The following is a 27,856-nucleotide window of genomic DNA, read 5'->3' on the forward strand; positions in this document are numbered from 1 at the left end:
CAAGCCTTATCCAGGGCAGGTGAATTTTAAAGTACAACACCCATATTTAAGTCCACCCAGAAAAAAAACCTCCCTATGCAAAGGGTGTTTGGTGACGTGGTGGAATTGTCAGTGGCAATAAGGTGCAAGTGGCTTCCAGGATGGGGGTACCTCATCCACAGGCAATTGGGCTGTGTCTCCCCACAATAATTCACAGTGGTACCCCCAGCTGGCTAACATTTCAGGAAAAAGGTCTTGCACTGCCATTTTATTAGCATACTATACTATGACTTTAAAAGAAAAAACAAACAAAAAAAAAGATACTATTTGACATTCAGTGTCTCAGATCAAATAGCTCAGAGTGAATGAAGACTGATCAAGACCTGAGACCTGAAGCTGTGAGACCAATCCTCATGAAATACACATCATGCACGTCATGTCAATTTGCTCAGTGTGATGAATGCGGGTCAGAAAATCTCAGCCAACTTTGATTCATTTATATCTTTATTCCTGTATTTATTTATACATTTACAAATAGTTGCAACACATACAGGTGTAACTCTTACAACATACGCATGTGCATGTATGCCTACAATGACTGCATGTGCAGCTGTGTCTCAGATCAAATCAGTGTGAAATGAAATTGGTCAAGAAACCAGAATTTAAGGGTTCAAATCTTATGACATTCACTTTATTTAGATTTGTTTATACGTGGATTTATTTATTCCTGCATCTATTTATACATATTTAAAGGTTTGCATCACACACAGGTGCCACTCTTACATCACTTACATATATGCCTAAAACTACTACAAATAAAGAGTCAAAACCTCTGACAAACCAACAACCAACAGCTTAAACCAGATAGCTCAGTAGCATAGAAATGATTTTGATGACTAGAGGTTGCAGGTTCAAATCTCATAAGGTGCAGATCATTTGCTCATTCATACAATTATCCTCATATCTATTTATACATTTCTAGATGTTTGCATCACATACAGGTGTAAATCTTACAACATGTGAATGTACATGTATACCCACAATTACAACAAAGTGAAGAGGGCAGAAGTTCAAAAGAGAGCAATGACAGTACCTCAAATCAGATAGCTCAGTGTGGAAGGACACTGATTAGGAGACCAGAAGATAAGAGTTCAAGTCTTTTAAGATGAATGAAGTCAAAATTTCTAACACACTTTCTTTATTAATCTGATCATATAGCTCAGAGGTGTTGGTGATGGTTTTGAATACCAGAAGTTGTGAGTTCAAGCCTTATGTGCTAATAATTTTGAGGTCAAGTACCCAAAATGAATAAGTTAACTACACAAAGAAACAAATGCAAAATGTGTAACATTGAATAGCTCAGTGTGATAGACTGCTGGTCAGAAGACCAGAAATTGTGTGGTCAATTCTTATGAGTTGCACTTTATTTTGAAGTCCAACACTTAAAATGCAGGAGTCAAACACGCAAACAGAAGGGTTCTAAGGGTTCCTGTGGTGAAATCTGGTAACAGGGCAATGATTGTGAAGATGCAGAGATACATGGCAAGAGAGGACATGTTACGGATTGCGAGGAAGGAAGGTCTGCTGGAGTTTCGTGGAATGAAGATTCGGATTTTTCCTGATTTGACGTCGGATATGGCTAAAAAGAGGGCCCGCTTTCGTGAAGTAAGAGACAGACTGAGGAGCGCAGGTGTGAAGCATGGCATCATTCATCCGGCTACACTGATTATAACTTTCAAGCTGTCAGACAGACATAGGTTGTTCATATGTAGGAAATCCTTTCAATATCGAGGCAGAATTAATTCGCAATGCCTTACGCCGGGAGAGGATCTTCAGACCCCATTTAAATGTGCTGTCGTTCCGCCAATGAATATCTGTTTGAACGGTACTAGTCTCGCTCACCAGACCTTTCTCAAAAAAAAGAAAGGTCTGGCTGGGCCGACTCTCACTTTGAGATTGGAGAAAAAAACGCCCCGGCTCCTTGTACTTCTTTCAACCAATCACAATCGTTCTGGGCGGTGCCACAGCAACGGTGCGCTTGCAAAAATATTGCCGGGGGGAAACAGGTTTTGGTGTAACACGCCCACAAAAATATCACCTACAGGACGCGAACCATGGCAGAAAAATGGCTACATCCCAGCAAAATCAAACACCGCAAAAGTTAGTAAAGGACGTGTTGAAAACGGTTGAAAACTGCTACACAACCGGAGGTGGTAGGGCGGGACTTCAGCGGGTGGCTTGTTCCGCCCAATGAGAGGCTGATCTCTGCAGCAAACTTCCGCCCACTCAGACTAGAATGGTACCAATTCGATTTTATTTCATTTTTTTTATTTTTTTTGAGACATGTTCGAAGTCCTCATTCGCTGTCATAAAAATCTCCAACTCACAGTATGCCATAAAAAAATTCACAAAAAAGTACAGTATGCCACAAAATGCCATAAGAAGAACAGTGTGGCATAAGAATACTATTTATGGCATTCTGTACTTTTTATGGCATTTTTATGGCATACTGTACTTTTTATGGCATTTTTATGGTATTCTGTACTTTATATGGCATTTTTGTAGCATACGGTACATTGCTATGGCATTTTTATGGTAGGCTACTCTGTACTTTCTATGACATCTGTGTGGCATTCTGTACTGTCTATGACATTTTTATGGCGTTAATGGAAAATAGGTGTGTTGCTTATGCATTTAAGACATAAACTGTGTGACATATATAATGGAAAATTACTGTGATGATTTAACTGATTGAAATGTGCTTGCTTTACAGAGTGGAGAAGTACAGAAGGAGAAGTATAGTGCTGTAACGGATGAGCTCACGTAATCACATGCAGCTAGAATAGATAATTATGACAATGTATGGCAGAAAGAATAGAATGTGTTGTATTCAGATAATTCTGCACATTGGGGGTAGGGAGGTGTTGCTCTTGTCTTCTCAAAACAGGAAGAATCAGCCCCAACGAGTCAGATCAACACGAGGCAGCTGCGTAAGAGAATGAGGAAGCAGGCAGCGAGCAACCAATGAGAAGACTGAACCACGCCCGTGCACAATGACACTCTGTTACGCTGAAATATACTGGATCAGGGAGGGACAGGAGGTCAGACTTCGTGAACTGACACACCTTTGTTGTTCGTCAGGGACGTGAAGATCAGACCCAGAGCTCTGTAACTTTATTCCTTTACTGCTTAATAAATCTACTAACTGAGACCTAATATCTTCTCTATTCTCTTCATTAAAGAACACGCAGGAGCAGGCTCTCACATAGTCAACATTGGGTGATAGAATGAGCCAAACTCCAACAGCGTACTGTACATTTTTGTGAGTTTTATGACAAGTTTTCAAAGTTTTGTGTCCGACTTCATCCCGACTTGCTCTGACGTAGGCTATTACAAAAGAGGCCAGCGATAGAATCGCGAGAGCAAGGTGGTCGCAGTTTTTAGAGCCAGGCAGTGCATGCTCTCCACAGACTGCAGGACTCAGAGCATGATGAGAAACGCCTGGCTCTCACCTGATCTAACAGCTGATTGATGTCGACTCAACAATATGACGTTTTAGATAAACTCTCAATTTTTGTTGAATTACAGATATTACAATTTTATTTGTCTGATTTGAAGGTTTATTCTGTGAACAGAAAACATGTTGTGTGACTGATGGTGAAGTTTAGTTGTAAGAGACTGAATACATTCATCATAAACTATACAGAGTCTATTGTATATTAACATTGGACTGTTTTAGTTATTTAAGTAGTAACTATTTAACTATTTAACATCACAAACACAGGATTCTTAAAATAACCTATGTACAGATGTGAAGCCCTGACTATATCTAACTGATCTGTAATGAAAGCTATTGTCTTGTTTTTTTTCCCCTCTGAAAATATGAGCCTTATTGTCAAACACGATTTATTTAGCCTGTGTCTGCTCCGCAGCAGCAAACTGATATGATGCTGATTCCCATGAAAATGAATGTAAAATGGAGGCTGAACCATGAACATAAACTACAGATCACCTGTAAAGCATTGCCATGATCCTACACACTCCCACACAGTGGGTGGCAGTATGCACCTGTAAAGTTGATTGGCGATCCGCCATTAAACACACAGAAGTTGACCCCAAAGAAGGGGTTAATAGACGTCATCGTGACGTACATTGTACACAAGGAAGTGGGTTGTGAGTGTAACATGTCGCTAACACATTCAAGCAGCCGCATAGCTTTAATTTGCAGCTTATATGAAGAACATTAGCGACACCTTCAGTTTCCCTGACTGAAGCGTTAGACAACAACACTGTGTAAAAACAATACTTACTAAAGGAGCACGTGCAGGCGGGTTGTGAACATGTCTACAGGTTATCCCACACCTGTTTACTCCCATGCTGGACGAGGAGACTTCAGAGACGTTTACGAGCCGGCGGAGGACTCTTTTCTCTTGATAGACGCCCTGGAGAAAGACGCAGACAGGCTGCAGCTGATGAGGTCAGAGTCAGCTCACCTGGTGCTCCTGAACGCATCACATACAATCACAATTCCCCCCAAAATGTAGACGCTGTGTAAAACGGAAATAAAAACAGAATGCCGTGATTTGCAAATCATTTTGATCTAGAGGTTCACCGCTGTGTGGAAAAACTGTGTGGGCAAGCAGTCCAGCAGTTTAACAACAGCTTTTGTCAATGCACAGTTGCAAGGAATTAAAAAAAAAAGATTTTACCATCTACAGTCTGTAACATCAGTAAAAGATTCAGATAATCTTGAGAAATATCTGCACCCGAGGGCCAAGGCTGAAAATCAAAACTGGATGACCATGACTATGAATTTTTCTGCTTGTTCTAGCCCGTGTGTGTGTTTGGAGGTGGGCAGTGGCTCAGGAGTGGTGTCAGCTTTTCTGGCATCAGTGGTTGGACCTTCAGCTCTGTATCTGTGAGTTAAATAAATATTTTTTTCCTCCATATCCAGCCAATAAAAATGGGCTTAATTGTTGCAAATGCTGTGAGAAAATATATAAAATATAATCTTGAATATATGTTTATGTTTCAGCTGCACTGATGTGAATCCTGCAGCAGCACAGTGCACAGCGAAGACAGCTTCCTGTAACAACGTTTCACTGCAGCCCATCATCACATCCCTGGTGAGACTTGTGAATTCACATTTTAGGTATTTGCATGCTTTTAATGTAAGGGTTAGATTCCTAAAAGCTGCTTTCCTTTTAGGTGGAGAGTCTTCTGCCTCGTTTAAGTGGGAAAGTGGATGTTCTTGTCTTCAACCCTCCCTATGTGGTCACACCTTCAGAAGAGGTGGTTCAGCTCTGTACTGCAGCTATTCTTCACCTCACAGATGAGGAGCATTTGATCAATGTGCGCTTTTCTTCTAGGTTGGCAGCACAGGTATAGAGGCCGCCTGGGCCGGCGGGAAGCGAGGACGAGAGGTGACTGACAGATTGCTGCCTGTGGTGGCGCAGTTACTGTCTAGTAAAGGGTTATTCTACCTCATTACCATCGCTGAGAACAATCCAGGTGAGTTTACCTATGTCTCTTAAAAGATTTTCAGTGCAGGAAACAGTCTTGTCATTTTCCTTTAATCAACAGAGGAGATCATCTGTTCACTGGGCAAATGTGGCTTGAGGGGAGAGTCATGCTTGTCGACGAGAGCTGGAAATGAGAGGCTGTCCGTCCTGCGCTTCCAAAGGACGTGACAAACATGGACCTCTCCTGACAGGATTACAGGACCTTTGAACTGACTGGGAAACAGGACAGTGTTTCCTACAAGAAAGAAAACTGCAAGAGATTCACCAGAGTTGGTGTAAAGAACATTTTCTGATTATAGTGATGCACAAAAAAACACAGCTTGAGTAACAAACTATTTTGTTTTGTGTGACAGAACTAAAGTGCCTCTGATGTCCTGGTAAAAGTACATGACCTCAAATGACCACTTGTATATTAATGATTTACCCCATGTTATGTTGAATTAGTGAAGAACCCTTTGTTTTTCTCACAACTCAACAGTGAACGAAGAATCCAAAAACTGAGAAAATTCTTGATGAACTGAAGTTAAAGGTGTCCGTATTGAACAACAGCAAAACTACATCAAAACATCTCTTTACAAACGCTCACAAAACTTGTGTGGTCTCGTTTATCCAGTCGTATGCTCAGTACTTCCTAAACAAACCTAAATATTTTAAACTGCTCTCCTCAAGGCTGGACTCCATCGACAAAAATAGTAATTTTATCAAGCTAGAAATGGGAGGTTAAAGGGTTGGTTCAGATTTTCTAAAGTCCAACAATAACACAAACAAAGTAACCCATCAAGGCAGTGGGAGACCAACAGCTCCCATGTACAGCGAGGTAAAGTAAGTGTTTTTGTCAGTGGAGTCTGGTTTGAAGAGGGCTGTGGGTTTGGGATTGGATAATTGAGACTTGGATTATACTGCACTTAACATTAACAGTCAAACATACAGTGTGAAAGTTCCAAGCATTGACCATCCACCACATCTGCAGTTTTTCAGGGACTTGATCGTTATTTATACCACGTCACCTGACTTTGGTCTTAACATACCGTACCAAGTTATTTAGGTTTTTTTCGACATATACTACGATTTTTTCAATTAGTTATACAAGGACTTCATTTATTTATTTATTTATTTTAATGTGTTGTCTAAAGGAGCAAGAGAAAACCTTCAAAGAGGTGCCTTCAAGTGTCTCCAGCTCATTAGCTCAGGGAGATAGCGGACCGGTTTGAAGGTTGGAGGATCAGGGTTCAATTCTCAGGTGAACAATCAGTCTGCCCAAAGATTTGGGTTTGAATCCTGTCTGTTGTCAGTACCTGGAGCAAACCAGATAGTCCTGCAGTAGTGGGGGCAGGAGGGGGCAGTGTTTGTGCAGAGGTACAAATGAGGGGTTATGCAACAAAATACCAAGACAGGCTCAAAATTTCAAAAGAATTTTGAGATGACACTACTTGGCTAAGCTTTGGGCAGGTCAGTAAGTGCTGTTGTGACCACCTGCCAGAATAAAGTTGTTAAAGTTTCTTCTTCTTAAATGGATGCATTATTATTATATTGACACTACATGTTGAATATGCACATCAATATCCATTTAAGAAGATATATGCTATAATGTGACTTTTGTTCACCATACTATAGTATGGCTTTTTAAAAACATTTTTTGACATACTACACCATGACTTTTCTTACACCTGCTACACCGTGATTTTTTTGTACCTGCTACACTATGACTTTTTCACCCCATACTTTCAAGGTGACTTTGAGCTGTTGTTTTTTTAAAAATACCATAATATGACCTCTTTTTAACATACTAAACTATGACTTTTTTCTACATGCTATGCTGACTTTTTTTTAAATATACAATACTATGATTTTTCTTAACAGTTTTGTAAACATAGAGACTGTGACTAATTTTTTTTTTTTTAAATATACACTTTTTTCAACAAACTTCAACTATAACATTTATTTTTTTCAACATTTTTTCAACATACTATACTCTGAGCATTTTTTGGCATGATATTCTATGACTTTTTTTTTTTACAAAAAATATACAGTACTTTTTTGACATACTTTACTGACTTTTTTCAACCTGCTATTGTTGACATAATATACTATGACTTTTTAAATATATGATGCTATGACTTTTCTTGACAGTTTATGAAACATACTTACTATGAATGTGTTTTTTTTAACTTTTTACTAAAACTCGTTACATGACATACTACGTTTTTTTCAATGTCCTTTACTATGCCTTTTTGAGTTTTATTTACATACCATACCATGACTTTTTTTCAATCCTCCCCATTGTCGGTACCTGGAGCGGAGTACCGGGGCCAGGAGGGGAGAGTGTCTCCATTTCTCAGAGGCACAAACAAGGGGTTATGCAACAAAAAAGACAGAACCAGCTGATTTAACTGAATAATCTAAAAGTGAGAGTAAATCCCTAAACAAGAAGAATCTGGATACTTACAACTAAGTCAAAGGGCCCACAAACAACATGGACGAAAGGTAGAAAATAATTAAAAGGATGCAAAAACAAAAGAGCTGAAGCAAATACACTTTTACTGAAGAAAGTTGAACCACTTTAGCCTACTCTCAATTCATCTCCAGTCTCTTTAGTTATTGCATCCTTTCAGTTTAATTCTACTTTCCATACTGTACTGAAGGTTTTTCACTCTTGTGCCTTTAGTTGCAAGTTTCTGCATTCTTTATGCCTTTCAATTAAATATCAGCTGGCTGTGGTTCTTTGTTGCAGAACCTGACCTGAAAAGTTGAGAAAAGACCCACACCTTATTGCCACGGTCAATCTCACCATGCCACTGAGCACCCTTTGCACTGGTATCCTTTCTCTAGGCACATTTAACCTTTTCATTTCGGCATTGGACTTTAAAATTCATTTGACTTGGATAAGGATCAAACCAACAATCTCAGGACATCCAAACAGGCATGTAGCATTGTGAGCTATTGGAGTTCACACCTCCACTGTGTTTCACGAAGCCTTTCACTCTCTCCTCTGGACATTGGCCTTTAAAATTCACTGAGCCTTGTTAAGGATTGAAGCCCCTACCTTCTCAACAAGAATACGTTCCTTATAAACAGGTACAAAATGATGACTTTTCAGTTTAGGGTTCAGACTTGAACATGGAACTTCAGATATTACAAAGGTCTGTCTATCACACTGAGCTACCTTACTGCTACACATACTGGAACATAAATCTCATCCAGAATACAGTGCATCTTTAGCTGTAATCTGGTTTGACCTCACACTTCCACTGTGTTTCATGAAGCCTTTCACTCTCTCCCCTGGACAGCAGCCTTTAAATTCACTGAACCTTGACAAGGATTAAAGTTAGAACCTTGGGACTTCCAGTCAATCAATCAGTTTTATTTATAAAGTCCTCACAAATTACAATTTGCCTCAGAGGGCTTTACAGCATTAGACATCCCTCTGTCCTTTGGACCCTCACAGCGGATAAGGAAAAACTCCCCCAAAAAACCCTTTAACGGGGAAAAAAATGGTAGAAACCTCAGGAAGAGCAACTGAGGAGGGATCCCTCTTCCAGGACTGACAGACGTGCAATAAATGTCGTACAGAACAGATCAACATGATAAATTAACAGTAATCCGTATGACGCAATGAGACAGAAAGAGAGACAGAGAGAGATGCAGGACAGACAGTAATGACAGTAGCTTACAACAACATTAATTTAAGTAATAATATTATAATTATAGTTCTGGTTACTGTGGTACAATATGTTGTAGGTATATATTTATATATTAATAAATGACAGTATATGTATGTGACAATAATCATATGTGTATAATGACAGTAGAAGTATGACTAATGATGACAGCAGCAGCAGGAGGCATCTGGCAGGACCACGGCAGCAGCACAACCACACACGTCACATCATCCAGGCACCGCTGTGATATGAGTTAATCTGAGAGACAGTGGAGCACAAAGGCTCCGGAGAAGAAGCCGAGTTAGTGACATGCAGTAGAGCTCTAACCTTCAAACCAGTCCTCTATCTCCCTGAGCTAATAAGCTGGAGACACTTGAAGCAGCCTCCTTCAATAATTTATCTCAAAGAAAAATTCATAGTATATGTAAAAAAAAAAAAAAAGTAAATAACTTGGTACAGTATGTTGAAATTTAATCCCCGAAGAACTGCAGATGTGGTGGGTGGTCCAAAAAAAACCCTATAAAATGTCTCCGTACAGTATGTTGAAAAAAGTCATAGTATTATTATCAGTCCTCCCCAACACTGTCACCTGGGTTGACAGTTTGACTGCAGTTCACAAGCAGTGACACGTGTCATGTTCAAAGTCACTTCAATCACCTTTCTTCCCCATTCTGATGCTTGGTTTGAACTTCAGCAGGTCATCTTGACCATGTCTACATGCCTAAATGCATTGAGTTGCTGCCACATGATTAGCTATTTTCCCTTAACGAGCAGTTGAAGAGGTGGACCTAATAAAGTGGCGGGTGGCTATATGTACGTAAAAGAGGTGTTCTTTTTAGATGAGTACAATTAATTTTTCAACCAGTTATCAAGATGTGCTCTTAATAATTAAAGGATTAAAGAGGGCTTATCTATTCTAATAAACAGGAGGTGTTTGCCTGCCTCTCCTCACATGGGGGCAGTATTGGATGTTGCAAGATCAATATTACTGGCATTTACACAAGCCTTGTATTTGCATTGTAAATATATTAAAGTCATGTAAATGTTTGATGTAAACAACAAAATGAAAAAGCTTAGCTTTCACCAGGGGGACTAATATTTTTGTTTGAGGGCCAACCATTTATTTTTACTGTATATTTATCAGCAGGTTTAAAAACTAATCACAGCTTTTTTGCCTCTTCTTCACAGTGTCTGGCCTAAATTCTGAGTTGTTTATGTGACTTGAATGGTGGATTTTCGCATTTTTGTCAGAGGGTAGTGGAGATAAAAATAGGAAACCAGGGAAGTCAGGTTACCGACAGAGGGCCAAGCACACCCCAATGATGTAACAGCATCTCCCGTCTTACCACAGATGGTTGAGAAAGGAAGACGTCTCACCCTGCAGCTTTTTCTTGTTACAGCAATGGTCCTCACAGTCTCAGGCAGATTACAGTTATATGTAAAATGTTACAAAAATAGAGATATTCAGTTTGGCATGATATGCAACAGAGAAAATCAGCAAATTGTCACATTGTCACTGATCATCAAAATTAATTTTCTCTTGTGACCAGGCTTTAAATGACACAATTGTTTCAGCACACTGTAAAATACACTGCTCAAAAATATTAAGGGAACACTTAATAGTCACAGTGTAACACCAAGTCAGTTAATCTTCAGGGATATCAATCTTTCCATTTAGGAAGCACAAGTGATTGTGAATCAGTTTTCAGTTTTGCTTTGGTGCACGCGGTAGCCACAGACAGTTGCTCTCTCCTCATCCTTCCTGACTGATTCTTCTCTAGTTTTGTGTTCTGCTAGTGTCCTTGTCACTACTGGTAGCATGAGGTGGTACCTGCAGTCCAATTAGGTTGCACAGATAGTCCAGCTCCTCCAGGATGACATATCCATATGTGGGGTCGCAAGAAGGGTTGCTGTGTCTCCCAGCACAGTCTCAAGAGCATGGAGGAGATACCATATCCTTGGAGGATTGCACAGACTTCTGTATTATAGCCAATGGTACCCTGACAGCTGTTAGGTACCGGGATGAAATTCTCAGAGTGACTGTCAGACCTTACGCTCGTTCATCAAGATCTTATGTGTGATTTAAATGTTCCCTTATTTTTTTAGCATTGTAATTGACTGCACATATAGGCCTACTCTTTTGTCATAAAACTGGGCCCAGTGAGTGACCCTGACCCTGGGAACCCACTGGTTGTCTGGTTGGTACTGGTTGTGAAAGTTAAATTGTTGTACTACACTTAATGTTACTGTAATTTGAAGCAATCTCTGGCATAAGAATTTCCTTTAGGATAAATAAAGTTCTATTGAATTGAATTGAAAATAATGTAATTTATTGTGAAATATTACAGTTACATATTGTAACTTTCTGGAATTAATTTTCAGTGCATGGGTCAAATCACATACAAGATAAGTACCATTGAAGGCTAAAGTCGTGGCGATGAATCTGGGCTGTCTTTCTGTAACTGAGTGACACATCTTACTGTTGTAGACGATCTTTGGCCACACACGCCCAGCCTCAGCACCAGCGCATCCCTTCTCCACGGGGTTCTCCCCCCTCTGCCCGGACTAACATTACCACGAAGCATGAGAGGGATGAGGCCTTCATGAGTAGTACAAACACCACCGGACCTCGTTCTTCTTCTCCGGAGCTCGTTTGTCGCAGTCCGTTATGTCTTTGAGCCTGCTTCCCCTCTCGCCATGCCCGCCGCTGATCGCTCCCTGCCGCCGCCGCAGCTGCTGCTGCTCCTTCTGCCGTCGTTGCTTTTGATTTCGTGCCTGGATGGGGTGGTGGGAGCAGCGGAGGAGGGCGGCGTCCTGCCCTCCTCTTCCTCGCCCGGGGACAATGGCCTCAGCGCCGCGGTCGGAGACCCGTCTGCCACCGAACCGACAGCCCCGGGGCCATCCCTGGGCCCCTCCGCTCTGATAGAAGGTAAACAACAACAAAAAGGCGCTCTCCATTAGCCAGGCATTGTTAGAGAAAATGGAAATGAGACAGTGTGACTCATAACTGGATCAGTTAGCAGTGCTGGGCATCACATGGTGTTAATGTGAAATTGAAGCCAATAAGTGGCCTAATAATATTAATAATTTGAATTAAATTAGAGCATTGATACATTATTTAGGACATATACTTTAAAATGACGTTTTATGCAGTTTCCTGTGATTACTGTGAGTTAAATGCTGTAAGTGTGTCCATAAATACATTTTAATATGCACAGAATGAAGCTTTGCATTTACTTGAGTGGCAAAAGAATAAAATAGAAAACACGTTATCGTCTACTTATGCATTCAAAAGGCAGAAAAATCTGTTATTAACACATCAGAGACAGGTACATCCAGACAGGACACGTGAAAATATATTTACATAACACAATACACAATAGCAGTTACATTAAAAGGAGCACCAGGTCCCATACAGACTGAGTTAATTTAGTGTCTTACTGGGGTAATTTTGTGTCTTTTTTGGTCCTTTCGTCACTTTACAGTTCCTTTGCATCTCTTTGTGGTCAATTTGAGTCTCTTTGTGGTCGGTACATTTTCAGTTGGGTGACATTTTTCAGGTGAACACCAGGTGGGCCCCTGGCAATTTGGGCATATAGGCCTGTGTCCAGTAGACCCATTCAATAATCCGTGCATGCAAACATACTGTATTCTGAATTAGACCTGATTTTAGCAGTAAGATAAGTAGCAACCCACAGCTCTATTAGAGGAACACATGGTGCTCTTGTTATGTTATTTAAGTAAAGGCTACAGGTAAGTAAACATGGATGAAAAGACATTTCTATTGATAAGCTATTGGTCATAATTCACAGGCGTCCTGGCCAACAGGCTAATAGGATTAAGATGTGTAATATGGAGGTTTGGGGGATTAGGGTTTTATCTCTTTGGCAGGTGATGTATTAATGGGGAGCATGGTAATCCTGTACTGCTCTGCTGATACAGTACCTGAGCCTGGGCTCACTCATGGCCTATGTTTACAACCAGTCTGGGCAGGGATGGTGGGTTTACATACTGTAAAACCAAAGCACATTTCAGGGCTTTCTTGGAACTCCAGCTGCCATGTTAGCGTCAGATTTACAGACCAAAACATTTTGTATATGAGTGGTGATTAAGCTCAATACATCAATGAACTATACTGCTGAAGATTACAACAAAAAGATGATGAAAACAACCTGAGTGAGGACTTAAGGAGAAACAATTCTCATGACAGTTTTAATCTTGTTTTCATCTTTTCATTTAACAGCGTAATATTAAAAAATTAGGAACCTGCTACATATCAAATACATGCTCCTGAGTTCATATGCATGCGACAGTGTTGGAAGGGAACAGACGTCGAACATGGCACTTGGTTTTGATGTATTTTTCATTCTCCCACCGACTCTGCTGTGCCTGCCTCATCACTTTTTCATGGTGAGAGAAAGGTTACTGAGTACTGCTGAGAGGAAGTGGTGGAGGCTGGTCTGCATACAGATATGGCACATGCACAGACACACTAGGGCTGGGCAAAATATCAATATCATGTTATGAAAGACGATATCTCGTCTTAGACAAAGGGACATTTTCAAAGTGTAAATCAAAATCATTTTTGGCATTTTCTCTCCAGAGCCCCAGTTTGCCCTGAAGGTCCTGGTGAGGGATCTCGTGACCCGTCAGCCTCTGCCGGGTGCTGTGGTGGACGTCTATGTGAACCACACCCTGAGGAGCTCTGACAGGGCAGGGGAGAGAGGTGAGGTTCTGCTCTGGGTCGCATACAGCCCAGGCCTCAGTCTGACTCTGCTGGGCACCAAGGAGGGCTACGTCCCCAGCCCCCTGCCCTGGAGCACTGCCAAGAGACCGAGTGAGTAATACCCATTACAACTTTTTAAACATTTAACTAGTCAAGACAGGCTGACTCTAGGGATGAACCGATTATCAGCTGAACATGGGTGTCCAAGTTCAATGTCCAAATGTTGTCCAAGCTCAACTGCAGGGTCTTGAAACTCATGGTGTCCCATTGTCCCAGGGACAATAGACAATGTGTTAGGGATGAACAGAGGTCTTCCCCAAGATGCCTGTGTTATAGGGGGGTGCAGTACGCTCACAATCGACATGTCAAGGGACACTGAGTTAGCCTACATTATGAGCCGTTCAAGCTGTTTTCAGTAAAAATTAGTATTGGGTGAAGGTAAATTATAATATATCAGGATGTGTTCATCAGTGTTAAGACTAATGGTGTCCTGTCATCCCAGGAACAATTAAAAAAAACAAAAACGTGTAGGATGTACAGAGATCTTTGTCATCAGGACAAAAGAATGCAGTAAATTCAATATCAACGCGTCAGGGAACACACCTTATTCTTTTCCTGTTGATGCTACTTTGTGAACAACAAATTTGTGTTGCCATCAGCAGGAGGAGATCTAATTAATGTTTGCTGTTAGCTGTTAATAGCAGGTAGTCAGATACAACAGCTAACAGGGATTGCATTGAGTTACATTATGAGGTGTTCAAGCTCTATTCAGTAAAAATGACTGTTGAGCGAAGGTAAATTATAATATTCTCATGAAGTGCCAAAATGTAATCTTGAAAGATTTAGTTTTTGGCAAGAAACTAAAATAAATACAGCTTGATGTCTTCACAGCAATATAGAATACATTTTAGAGAGGGAATTAGGATATATGATATATATTTTCGATCATTTTCATGTGAAAGAAGTTTATTTTAAAAGTTATTTCATAAATGTTATTCAAAAATGTTATTTCAACCATCAGTATCGTATTAGCTGAGAATATCACAATCTGTGCATCCCTACTGACTAACTGTCATCTTTTTATGTCCACACATTCACACAATAATTGTTTACTCAGGGGCACAAACTGTGTGGCAGGTCTAGGTAGTTTCTGAGAGAAGCATTCACTCATGTGGCCCAAATCTCTTCCGTCTACCTATGAGTCAAAAGCCTGGCTTTTCTGAGATAAGGGCACAGCCAAAGACTGTTAACATGACCTGCTGAAATGCTGAACACTGCATCCCAACTAGCTCCAGGGTCACAGCTGACCCTGACCTCCCTTTGAAGGGAGGCAAGAAAAGAGGATTTTCCAACAAGGATTGATCGGATCATAAAGAAAAAACACAATCAAGGCATCTTTTTGAATTGAAAAGGTAGTTCTTTAGTCAAGAATGCACTTCTCTAACGTACACTGTTTTAGCTGTGTAAATTTTATGGTGTTGGTGTCTGTTAAAAGGTTGAAAAATCAGCCTTGTGCAGCCATTTGTGAGCACGTATTTTCTGTAATGCCAGCCCTTGTATTCACACAGCTGCATTATTCATGGTCATTACAGATTAATGAAGTGTCTGCGACAACATACAACTTGTCACCGAGGTTTGTTCATGGTGAGGCAATTTGTATTCCTAGTGTACAGTCAAGTGTAACTGATCGCAGTCATTTTATTGATCGTCTCTACAGCAGCACGTAGAGTCGAGGAGTCTGACTCAAGCGTGGGGGTAACATATGCCTGCCTCAGCACACTGTCTTTGTCCCGCGCCCAATCACATGCAGAGGGGGTGGGGGCTCTTTAGCCACAACCGAGCCTGGGTCTGACTCTTTTGTTTGTGCTCCCACTTCTGTTACTGGTCTGAATCGGACAAAAGGATGTGTTTTACAGCAAAGATGAAGCAGGTGTTGTGATGGATAAAATCAGAGGGATGATGAAAGAGTGTCATCTGTCGAGACCTGCTTTGCTCTGCATTATCAGAGGCGCCTCCCTTTTGTGCAGCTGAGCCAGACAGCTGAACCCTAAAACGGGGATTGAGGTAGTATTGCCACCTGCTGGTAGCATTATAGTCCTACAAGTCACCATAAACAGCTTTGACTTCTCCTCTCACCACTTAAATCCCTGTAAAAGTGTATATAATATTTTAAACTAAATGTAAGTAGTATTTTTTCCTTTTCTCAAAGGTTTATTTAAAGATAAATTGGCCACTTTTGATCTCTGTCAGTTCTATAATTGTGGCTTTTTTCACTTGGAAAAAATTGGAGATTGTGTTTTATTTTTTACCTTTTGTACCTTTCTTGCAGTTTTCTCTGCTGTCACATTGCTGCTGCTCCCTCACAGTCAGGGGAACATCTGGCTGTTTGAAGACTCAGTGCTCATCACCAGGAAGTTACCTGGTGAGTTTACACACTTTGTTAGAGGCAAACAATTTATCATCACCTCAGAGAGCAAATAAGAACTTTAATTCATAGATAAACACACCTTTCACTCACAGTGCTTTCTTCTTTTGATGCATTTTGCATTTCAGGCCTTATTTTGAAAACATTCTTTTACATTTATTAACATTTTCCATGAATTAGCAGAGCTAAACGTGATGCCTTTAACTAGGTTAAATTGGTAGTTTTTAAGTTGGACTGTAGACTGTATTTGCAATATTAAAATGTGAACAGGACTTAAGTCATCACAGATATACTGTAAGTGTAGAGGTAAATTATGATACTAGTTTTGCTGTTTTCAGATCAGTTTGCCTCCAACACAGTGTCATTGTGAACCCACTGCTTAAACCAAAGCATGTGGCCAAAATCTGTCTGTTTTTTATTAAGAGAGCCTTGTTACAAACTCTTCTTTCATCTTTTCTGTCTCATCACTTGAAGCTGCATAAAATATATGATCATTTGTATATGAATTACTCACCCTGTGTTTTGTTGAATTTGTGAAGAAAACTTTGTTTTTCTCACATGCCACCGGTAAACGAAGAATCCAAAAAACACAGAAAATGTTTTGATGAATTGAAGACATGGGGGTCCACATTAACAACAGCAAAACTATATCAAAACATTGGTGTTTTAGAGGTTTAGTTCAGATTCACACAATTATACAAAGTACTGATCGAGGCAGCAGTACACCAGCAGCTCTCGTATAAAGCAAGCTAAAATGAACACAAGAGCTGCTGGTCAACCATTGTTTCAATCAGTAAGTTTGTCTGTGTTATTGTGTGACTTTGTTGAATCCAAACTAAACCTTTAAAACAGAAAAGTCACACAATAACACAAACAAACCAACTTATCAAGACAGCAGTAGACTAGCAGCTCATGTGTTCAGTGAGATAAAATTACTGTTTTTGTCAATAGAGTCTGGCTTTGAAGAGAGCATACATAAGTTTCATTTTTAGTTCAAATCGCCGTCAGAAAGAGCTGTCTGTTTGGGAAGTACTGAGCATATGATTGGATAAATAAGGCTTGCATTATACTGCACAAGTTGTGTGAGAGTTTGTAAACAGAGGCTTTGATATAGTTTTGCTGTTGTTTAACGTGGACCCATATGACTTCAACTCAAGAATTTTCTAAGAGTTTTCTTCATTAATTCAACATAACACAGGGTGAAATATTGATAATAATAATTTGGGGGTGAAGTATGCCTTAAAACATACTGCACTGTGTGTCCATATTTCCACTAATCACATGCCATCTTGTTTTTACAGACAGCTCATCCCAACCCAAGGTGAAGTTCCCCAAGAACCTCCTCACAATGTCTGATAAGAGCAACGTCTCCTCGGTGACAGCATACCTGACTGTACCACAGCACCACCTAGCGAAGGACTGTGCCAACTGCACTCCAGGTATCATCAGTAAAAAATCATGTAAGTGTTTACTAAATCCTCATTAATGTTTACAGCAGGCTTTTTTGGTTTCGAGTGTTTATTGCTATGGTTTGGTCATTAATGCTAGTCTTTGAGTGTTAAGAATTTGTTGGACAAGGGTCAGTAGCTTTTATTATTTATTGTTTAATGATAATTATTTAGAAAATACATGAATGGCATGGTTTAAAGAACTCATTTTAAAACTTAAGAATTTACTTACTTACTTTACCATTTAAATGTCTGGGATTGGCTCCTCTTACTGGATTTCTCTTCCTAATGTCTGCAGTGCTCAGAAGTATCGAGCTGAAGGCGGTGGCAGCCATCAATGTCCTGCTGTACTCTGGTGGTGAGGAGCTCCAGGTTCGTGGGCCCATTCAAATCAGCCTGCCCCTGGGACACAGCACGCACCTCAGGGCCTCTGACACCGTGCCAGCCTGGGCCTTTAACCTGAAGACTGGTAAGGATAAAGACAGACAGGCAAAAAAACATGCAAAGTAAGGTTAATACATCATTGCAGAGATATAGCATTTGGAAGAACAACTTAGTTTCTGTCACTGCTGTCAGCTCAGAAATGTGATTTGATATTGTGATGTACAATGACAACAGGTGCCTGGGAGAATCAGGGACTGGGAATAGTGAAAAGAGTTGGCAACGAGCTGGTTTGGACATACACTGCTTCCCATCTGGGCTACTGGATCGCTGCCCCCCTTCCCTCATCAAATGGTACTTAACTCATCCACCTACATTAACTCATGTAAATGCTGCTTGTGAAATGTGTATTGGTAAGCGTTTAAAGACTACCTATAAATGTAACCATCTAGATTACCTGGCACATGGAAACTCCATTGATTTCATATCATACCACACCTACCTGTTGATGGGAATACTGGGAGCAACGCTGGCAATAGTGATTGGATTTCTTTCCTTGCTGCTGTGTCACTGCGGGTAAGAAAGCTGCTCACAAATGTTATTTGTTAAGGTTCAATTTACAGTTTGTACAGTATAGACATTTTTTTCTACTTCCTAAATTATTTCTTTTCTGTGTAGTAAGAATTTATTGAGTCATTTGAATTAATTTCCCTTGAAATGATTGAGACATGAACACAGACACAATCCAGGTGAAGCAGATAAACTTTTTTTTTAACTCTAAAAAACACAAAAAATACCAAGGTTTAATATTTGATTAAGGTACACTGATTGTTACACGAATATTTAAACTTGTAGCAAAATCTTTGACATTTGAGATTTCTCTTAAAGAAGAGACTGAATAGTCAACATGATCTCATCCCTACTCATTACGTAGGCAGTTAGGTTTCGGTAACAAAAGTACTTGGTTAGGGTTAGGACAGACTGTGGAAGACGTGACTAACAACTGATGTGACAAAATGTTTTCCCCACACCTGATCTTTCTGCTGAGACTGTTCACATTTATGAAGTCACCCATATCTGACATCAGTGTGAACAGATCTCTGCCCTGAAACGTCTCACGTGCAACCAGTAACGTCAAACACATGCCCGTTGGAATTTGCAAACATACCGGAGAGGGTCCAGTGAAATCATTCTGCTAAAAAATTAGCCACATGCTACTGTTTGGGAGAGTGAGTTGCGCATTTTGGAGCAATGGCATTTGGGCTTTCAGTCCACTAGCTCTATTAGCAGGTATTGCTTGTAGTTCTGAGGAAACAGAGGTGTTGGTACAGTCAGGAAAGGAGTTAGTAGTGGTGTGATTAGTATGCAGGGCTACATTCTAACATTGCTGGTGCCATAAAACAACGCTGTCATGGCATGTAGGCAAACTGTCCTGTCAGAACGTGTCTGTCAGTTTGCAGTACGGCTACGACAGCCCTCTGTTTCAACAGACCATTTTGACAATGTATGGTGAGTGATCTGTGCCTGCACAGTGAAGCATGACATGGAAAAATCACAGCTGTATGGAAAAAAACATGTGATTTCCAATACAACAAAGATATGTATCACATTTAAAAGCACACAAAAGTGGCCCAGATCCGATTGGAAAAACACATTTTTGTGTCCAAAGTGCTGTGAAAAAAAATCAGATCTGTGTCACATAACAGCTAAAAAAATCAGATTGGGGCCACATTTGCTCGTAATGTGAACAAAGCAAAAGTTTCACATGACATCAACACTGGTCTCCTGGGTTAAAGTCCTGTGCTTGTTGGGATCCACCTCCCCTCCCACCTTCTCTCAGCAGACTTACTCGTTCTTTATACAACATCCATTGCTCTGAATGTCTATTAATGACGGGAATGGGTTTACATTGGATTTGGCTGAAAGCCCCATGTGTCTCATAAAAATTAAAAGTGCCCCTTTAACTTCTCCTAATTTGGCTGACTTGTTTGTAAAGCAACACTGTGTGGTCCACCCTGATTATATTCTGTTTCTTTCATATAGGAGAGGTTCTCATCGAGAGCCCAGGCGGAGGAGAGCGCGCTTTTCCAAACTCACGGTGGTGAAAAAAGACCAAACCACCTCCACCCACATGGAAGAGGGTTTGCTGTTCCGTTCTGGCGAGAACAGCCTCGCTTCCTGCAGCGTCCAGTGTGAACCCTCGTCCACGCCAAGGCACAAAGCCAACTACAACATCTATGTGGAGGATCCAGGGAGTCGCCCAGCGGCTCCTCTTTATGAGAACATCGCTCTGGATCGGATCAAAGGTTCCCAGCCGCCGTCTCACTACATCAACAGTGAGGAGGTGGCTCGGCTTCGGGAGAAGTCAGAGCAAGCCAACATGAACTCTGACAACTTCTTTCAAGATAAGCTGGTTCATATCTACAACCAGCCGGTGGCCATTATTCAGGCACCGGAGCTTTTCGGTGCTCAAGAGCAGCATAAGTCTGCTACTTTCCCCCGCAACGGGGTGGAGTATGATGCTCACTCAGAGCCTCCAAGTAAAGACAGCTACACCCAGACACTACCCAAAGCTCCTCACCATCACTCCCAAGGTGGAGGCAGCCCACGGCAGAGCAACCAAGATGAGCCCCAGCCTCTGGAGACTCCTCCTCCAGGCCAAGGCCCTAACGCTGTCGTGTGGGGACGCTACAGTAACCTCCTGGAATCCTCCGTCTCCGTGCCTGGGACTCTTAATGAGGCAGCTGGTATGGAGGCCTTCAGCGGCGGGCATGGTGTACCCAGCGAGCTGCAGGGGATTTCAGAGCGCACCTTGCTGGAGCTGACCCGGGGCAAGTCTCACCCCAGAGCCTGGTTTGTCTCCTTAGACGGGAAGCCCGCTGCCCAGGTTCGCCACTCCATAATTGAGCTCCAGACTCGCCACCGCCCACCAAGCAGCAACGACACTAGCCTGGACTCAGGGGTGGACATGAACGAGCCCCAGCAGAATATTCGCGAGACAGAGCGCGACAGACCCTCGATCAGGGCCTCCTCCCTGCCGCACCACAGCCGAGGGGGGCGTTACGGCGAAGAGCAGGACCTGAGCAGCAGCGAGAGTGGCACAACAGCCACCTGTACGCCAGAGGACCCTTACCTGAGGAACATTTTAGACGGGAGCAGCGGGGCTATCCCCAATATTCCCGAAGAGCGAGACGGAATGGATACATCCAGTGCTCAGGAGGACAGCGAGTCAAGAGGTACGCCGCCTCCACGGCGCCTGAGGAAGGTGAGGGAGAAGGGGAAGACAGAAAAGAGGAGTGCCAAGCATGTCCGCGAAGGGCGACCTCTGACCAAGCGGAGTTAGAGCACGGCTCATTGCAAGCATTTTTTCATCAGTGCTTAATTTCAATGTCCCATCAACCGTTTAACCCACATTATGCTACGGTGTCATTAGTGCTGAGTGATCCGAATTAGTTTTTACCACTTGTGCTCACGCTGGCATTGTTGTTGTTGAGTTTTGTGATTGTACAACTTTGCCAAAGAATGCTATGCTCGAGAAACAAAGCAGGATCTGTGTCACGTTGAAGCATCATGTAGCTGCTGTTAGACAAATCTGTGCACCATGTCCCCTCATTCTCTGAAGAGATCACCAGCGAGATTCTTCACAGCAAAACGTCCATGTGAACACGATATCCCATAATCCCCAGTACTGGCATTATAGAGGGTGCCTTCTTACTGCCTGTAATCATTAAATATGATCACAGTATTTGTCTATATTGAGTCAGAACCGGTGAGTTTGCAGGACGGACACAGATACAGGTCTATGTGTAGTGCACTTATCCTCACCGTAAATGCCTGCTGTAAATTAAATAAGATATTGAAGCTTTCCCGGTTTGCAGTGCTGACATCTTGATTTGATCATCCAGCCTCATTTTACTTAAACAGACTCTGGGGTTCATGAACGACTCAGTTATGTCATTATTGGAATCAGCTCTGTCAGAAAAATTCACGTTTTTAACTCATGACATAATTATATCGGATTTGTTGACAACTAATCTGACTCCAGTGAATTTTGGAGTGATGTACATTGTAAAGCTAAGCTGCCATTTTGAAGCTATGACACCTGATGTTCAAGGTTTGAAGCCTACAATTATTTTAGAATGCATGAAAATGAATGTCTCTTTGTGTGTATGAAAATGATTTTACTGTAGAGCTAACGTTACATCATCGTAGCTGTTTGATTACTTACTGAATGGTTTGTTTCATTGTCTAGTCTTGGAGGGAAACTCAGTGTTGTGCTGCCAACTGTAACTACTGGAAGGAACTTTTACAACAATAATAGACAGTGTGGGTATTACATTGTAAGAACCACACCTAAATATGCAGAAGCCCAGTAAATCCAATTTTAAACCACATCCCATAAAGTGTGGGATGATTCAGACTGCCTGTCTGAAGCAATACGATACAACAGCCTGATGCAACATTCATATGGATCACATAGACAGCAAACTGGATATCATTTTAGTGAGGGAGATAAGGACAGTAAAATTAGATGAGGCCAACAAAGAATGCTGGTAATGGTAGACGTCATTGCTGTTCAAAGTTTAAATATTTCAACTTTTTGACGTCCTCAGCAAGGGCATTTACAGGATGTTACGTAGCTCCTTCACACAAGGTGAAAACACAAACAAAATATTAGAATAATTACATAAAAAAATATTATCAATATATTTTATTCCGTTCTCTGTAAACAATACAGTTTTACCATCCCAACCTACAAGTTTACATGTTTGGTTTTACCATCCTGCCATTCTGTGAGACTCCTTGTTTTTCCTGTGCTGCCTAGAACGTGTTGTCCACCTGCTGTCTACCATCTGTCTGATTTCATGTGAACACAGCATTAAAAAGGAGTAAATGCTGATTGGTTGGAGGATTGCTGTTTAAAATATTGTAAGTGTACAGGTGTGAGCGAACTATTTGATATATATTTGCAATATTAAGGAGGCCAAAACCTTGTCTTTAGCCCCAAAATGCATTATTTTCTTTTAATCACATACAGTGAATTACCTTGTAATTATTTTCTTTACAACCTTAATTTGGTGCCTTTCATAACCTGTATTACCAAGCCTCTTAGTACCTTGACAAAAACATATAAGGCTGTTTATTCATAACATTGACGTTAAAATTCCACATCAACATTTGAATACTGTGCAGCTTCTTTCTTTACGTATGTCCAATCATTTTGTTTACACACAGTATTTCTGCACAGTTGCAGATAAAGATTAGGCTACACTTGTACTATTAGTGTTGTACTATTTGTCGAATTAAATTCCAGTGGTGGCTGCGTACGATTGTTTCCGAGTCATTTTAAACTTGTTACAGGGTGTCTACAGGTATAAACAAGTTAAATTTAAGACTTTTAAGACCTTTTTAATGCCACTTAAAATGAAATGTAAGACTAAACTTGCGATGGAAATACACACTAAAAGCAAAATATACTCTGTCCAAGTAAGCACATTGATATCAGTTCAGAATGAACAGTAAAAATGACTCTGATGGTAGGCTACTTTCTGTGCTTACAGCTCTGCATGTGCAATTTCCACCACCCTGGTTCCCATTTTACATTTGAAACACCTTTGACATACGGTATAGTTTACCTCGTAAACATTTCAGGGCACTGGATTTAATCACGAGTATTCTTTTGAGCTTTTTGTCATTTCACTTGCATTTTCCCATTGCTTGAAAGGTCTTAGTTTAATGATGCCTCATTACATAAGTGCATTGAGGGGGCAAAAGTAGGGGTATTGCACACATACAGGTGTTGTGTAAGTCTGGTGCCCCGTCGAATAGTATTTCCCTCTTGTTAAAATTATGTTTCCTATAGCAGCAACACCAAAAATTATATCAGTGATGTGACAAAAAAAAATGAAGACCTAGTCAATCTGAATTTAATTTAATAGAGGATAAAGGATCCGCGGCCACCCTGCGTTAAGTCCAAAAGTCTTGTTTTTTGTTTTTTTTTTTTTACAAAAGGAGAAGATGTGATTTTGAAAATTCCAAATATGTTTTTATCTGACAAAATATTCTACTTCAGTCCATATTTGCTAGCATTTAGCCTTTCAAAAACAACATTTTTACTGGCTTCCGCTGCCGGAGGCACGCACCTGTATTAACGGGGTGGTCTAGCAACAAGCTAACTGTACCATAAATTTAAAAAAAAAACTTAAAAAAAACTTACTTATCAAATGAGATGAATCACTTTGTACAAATGAAGGATTTTGTAAAAGGATTTTTCTTAGGGTGATGACATCATAAAATATGACAACAGACATTCAAAGCTTTTGGAAAACAGTAGAAACTCTGAATGTCAAAAAACAGAGATTTGGAATAGCCTTAAAATATATTTGCTTCCTCACCATAAAAATTACTTTCTGTATGTTGTTGTTTTGCTATTATTTAAGAAAGAAGGATGGTGTTCTACTAATTTTTCAACTGAAAGTTTTAAAATTAAATTTTGTAGACATTCAGGATGCCCAGAAAATAAATTGTTCGAATTATGGTGATCCTTTTTCCACTAATGCCACCATGACGTCAACATTTGTGGTTTTGTGTCAAATGTTTCAACAACTATTTTCATCATGATCCCTTAATATTTCCATCATCAGGTCAAAATTTTCTACACTTTGGTTTAACTTGTCCTGTACTTATTGACATCAGCTTTTGTCTTAAGTCAAATAAAACATAACTTTATATGTCCCCATTTGTTACACTGGCACACAGCATTCCCACAAACCTACCAAATCTTGAGAGTGTAAATACCACAACAGCAATGGCAACAATACCAATACTGACATCATTGCCCATCCAAGATAAAGTCTGGCAAAACCTTCACCAAAAATACCACAAAACAGTTTTACTAGCAATATTTACCATAAATTGAAATGGAAGCTTTGCAGCAACAGTTTTGCCATATTTAGTCTTCCGTCATATTGTAAATTTTTTCCCTGATGAGGTCACTTTGTATGTAGAAAGCTCCATTCTGCAGCTCCATTCATATCTTCTTTGTCTGTATATAGCAAAGCAACATTTTATGTATCATGTGGCTGTGATTTAACTTATTTTGTGCTGTTTTTCTTTCATCTAAAAGTCTGAGAGGTGTGTCAGTGTAATGGTCGAATGACACGGTTTTTGAACCAGAGTCATATGAGATATATTAATATTTTTTTTTAGGTTAGCCTGAGTCTTTTAAAGGGAGTGCACAACAAGCCCGAGCTTTGTAATTTTAAATGTAGCAGCAAGTTCAGCACTTAACCTTTCAGTATGCTTACAAATGAAACTACTTTCTCCCACTCGTCATCAGCTTGAAGACACAGTACACCCCAGCTTAGACAGCAACGTGAGAAGTAGTTTGTGAACACTTTGTGCTGATAATTCCTGACAAGCAAATCAAACCCAATACCACTCCCGTTTCAGAGTGATTTCGCTGAATGTATCTGTATTGATTTTAATGTGTTTGATAGTGTGCTCCTTTTGTGTCTAGCCATTGAACCTCATGGGCTTTTGTTTCTTGTTTGTTCCACCGTTTGTGTTTACCTCTGTAATGATGGTAGTAATACTAGTCTTGCCTTTTTGTGCACTAAATTAATAAACTTAACTTGATACCAATTATTGTTCAGAAGCTTTTTTCTTTTCTTTTTCAACTTTTTTTTAAAATATTTCATTATGTAGATATTTAATGTTGATAAAATGACAAAAAACAATATTGACATCTTTTTGAATAAAGTGTTACACATACATGCTTTATTGATTTCTTCTGCTGTATTAAAGGGTAACTTAAGCATTTTCCAAACTGGACCCCACTTTCTTATGTTTTTGAGTAAATAGTAAATAGTAGTAGTAAAGAATGGAGACAACCTTTTTTTTTTTTTTTCTGGCAGCTGCTGGCAGCCGTGAAACTGGCTGAATTGTAACGTCAACGTCAAAGTAAGTCCACTTTTTTTTGCCACTGACAGGCTCAGATTGTTATTCTAAAGACCAGTTTGTGATGAGATGAGCTGACACAGGCAACTAGCAATGCGCCATTCTGCAACACTCAGTTCACACCAATGCAATTAGATGAGACTGTGTATCATCTCCATGCAACAACTCTCTCTACTTCTGTTCTGATTTGCAACTTTTCAGGTTTATTTTGTGGCTGAATATAATTTGTAGCTGCTGAAAATATGAATGAGGATAGTGATAGTGAGATACAGGCTACAGTTGCATTTGTAGTAGTGATGGAACACCAAAAAATAGAAACGAAACAAGCATCAGATTGACTGTATTCATGAAAAATACGCCATAATAATATAAATAACCAGCGCCAATTAATAAGTTACTGAGAATGTGTGTGTGTGTGTGTGTGTGTGTGTGTGAGGGAGGGAGGCATAAGCACACAGTGAGCAGCAGCAGCTACCCACCATCCGACACTGACACACCGTGAGGACACAAACAGAGGGCTCTGTGGGGACGGAGCACCTGCTGCAGCAAGTAAACACGCCGCCTGCGGTCATTTTGACTTTTTTAAATATTTTATTTTGTAGATTTTCCAATTTTGTGGTCATTTTGACTTGACCAGCAGACTTCACTACAAGCCCATTGGTTGTTGAAACAGGTGATGAGCTTTACGTTCTAAAACAAGCTGCCGGAGATTTGACCAGCTGAATTGCAGATGACACCATCAGCTGGCTTGAGTTAAGCTCAGACCAGCCAGTTCACACAACTGCAACTTTTCTCTTCAACGTTCTAGAACAGTTTCCTCTCGTCGCAAATCTTTGGTTAGAACTGGGCTTAAGTGTCTGACAACATTATGAAAATGATCCCTTCAGATTTAGACCTTTTTGTTAAAGAGTAAGAACCCTTTATTTTAACCAGAGATAGATCTAAAGTCGCCATCACCAAATCCACCAGACTCCATTTAAAGGGACATTGTGCAACATTTTCAGTTGTTTATTGGCAAAAATTGATGTCTGCATTCATAAATATGTCATCACTGGTGTACTATTACCTCCACCAATAATCTGACTTATTCTCGTAAAAGGAAAATTTCGGATTTGCTTGTACATTGTGCGGGTAAGTCGTCTGTGGGGTTCCATAATGTTTCGCCATCTTGAGAATACATCCGCCAGCAAGGGACATACAGCCCCGCCTTCGGCGTTTTCGTTGAGAGCCAGGCCAGCGCTGCGTGACTGAGGAACTGAAGGAGAGGAGCAAGAGGCGCTTCGCTACTACCCTGGCAAATTTGAAACAAAGTCCCACTCTTTGAGCATAATGCAGGATCATGCATATGCAGCATCACGGGAGACGGAATCCTCATCGCCAAGAAAGCACAAATGGGAATAGAAAAGGCAACGTGACCGGTGAATTAAAAAAATGAGGGTCCACATCGGGGGAGACTTTCCTCTGTGTCACCTTTGATGAGAAAATATAGCAGGTGCGGACGGAGCAGTGAGTGACAACGACCCTGCCCACATTTAAGGGTAGTGTTTGCAGTGAAAACGCTGAGGTCTAGGTTAGGGTGACCATATTTTGATTTCCAAAAAAGAGGACACTCGGCCGGCCACGACATAGCCTATTTAAATGATACTCGCAGTTTACTCAAAGATGCCTTATAATTTTAATATATTTAAAATTTATATGTATGGATAGAAAATTCAGTTATATTACAAAATAATAACTCTCAAAGACAGAAATTCAGA

At 40.5% G+C, this 27,856-nt stretch overlaps 2 protein-coding genes across 2 annotated transcripts; both read left to right on the forward strand.

The window, feature by feature from the left end:
• The first annotated feature begins 4,192 nt into the window (after positions 1–4,192).
• On the forward strand, positions 4,193–6,060 carry LOC126401810 (methyltransferase N6AMT1-like). Its single transcript, XM_050063319.1, has 6 exons — positions 4,193–4,456; positions 4,811–4,897; positions 5,015–5,105; positions 5,188–5,271; positions 5,349–5,490; positions 5,563–6,060. Exons 1-6 carry the CDS (start codon positions 4,320–4,322, stop codon positions 5,667–5,669), a joined length of 648 nt encoding a protein of 215 aa, XP_049919276.1. The 5' UTR covers positions 4,193–4,319; the 3' UTR covers positions 5,670–6,060.
• Positions 6,061–10,040: 3,980 nt separating this feature from the next.
• Positions 10,041–25,783, forward strand: fam171b (family with sequence similarity 171 member B). The gene is made up of 8 exons (XM_050063304.1): positions 10,041–12,089; positions 13,764–13,997; positions 16,216–16,308; positions 17,613–17,771; positions 18,058–18,228; positions 18,378–18,494; positions 18,593–18,716; positions 20,184–25,783. Exons 1-8 carry the CDS (start codon positions 11,858–11,860, stop codon positions 21,481–21,483), a joined length of 2,430 nt encoding a protein of 809 aa, XP_049919261.1. The 5' UTR covers positions 10,041–11,857; the 3' UTR covers positions 21,484–25,783.
• Positions 25,784–27,856: the final 2,073 nt, after the last annotated feature.

This window comes from Epinephelus moara, chromosome 15 (genome assembly GCF_006386435.1).
Source record: "Epinephelus moara isolate mb chromosome 15, YSFRI_EMoa_1.0, whole genome shotgun sequence".
NCBI lineage: Eukaryota > Metazoa > Chordata > Actinopteri > Perciformes > Serranidae > Epinephelus > Epinephelus moara.

What these genes read in the sequence shown, in the direction of transcription:
- LOC126401810 (XM_050063319.1), top strand. Translation starts at nt 4,320, where the DNA reads ATGTCTACAGGTTATCCCACACCTGTTTACTCCCATGCTGGACGAGGA. An exon ending in AGCCCATCATCACATCCCTG is followed by an intron (nt 5,106 to 5,187) that starts GTGAGACTTGTG and finishes CTTTCCTTTTAG; the next exon opens with GTGGAGAGTCTTCTGCCTCG. An exon ending in TGGTCACACCTTCAGAAGAG is followed by an intron (nt 5,272 to 5,348) that starts GTGGTTCAGCTC and finishes CTTTTCTTCTAG; the next exon opens with GTTGGCAGCACAGGTATAGA.
- fam171b (XM_050063304.1), top strand. Translation starts at nt 11,858, where the DNA reads ATGCCCGCCGCTGATCGCTCCCTGCCGCCGCCGCAGCTGCTGCTGCTC. An exon ending in TATCATCAGTAAAAAATCAT is followed by an intron (nt 17,772 to 18,057) that starts GTAAGTGTTTAC and finishes TAATGTCTGCAG; the next exon opens with TGCTCAGAAGTATCGAGCTG. An exon ending in CCCCCTTCCCTCATCAAATG is followed by an intron (nt 18,495 to 18,592) that starts GTACTTAACTCA and finishes GTAACCATCTAG; the next exon opens with ATTACCTGGCACATGGAAAC.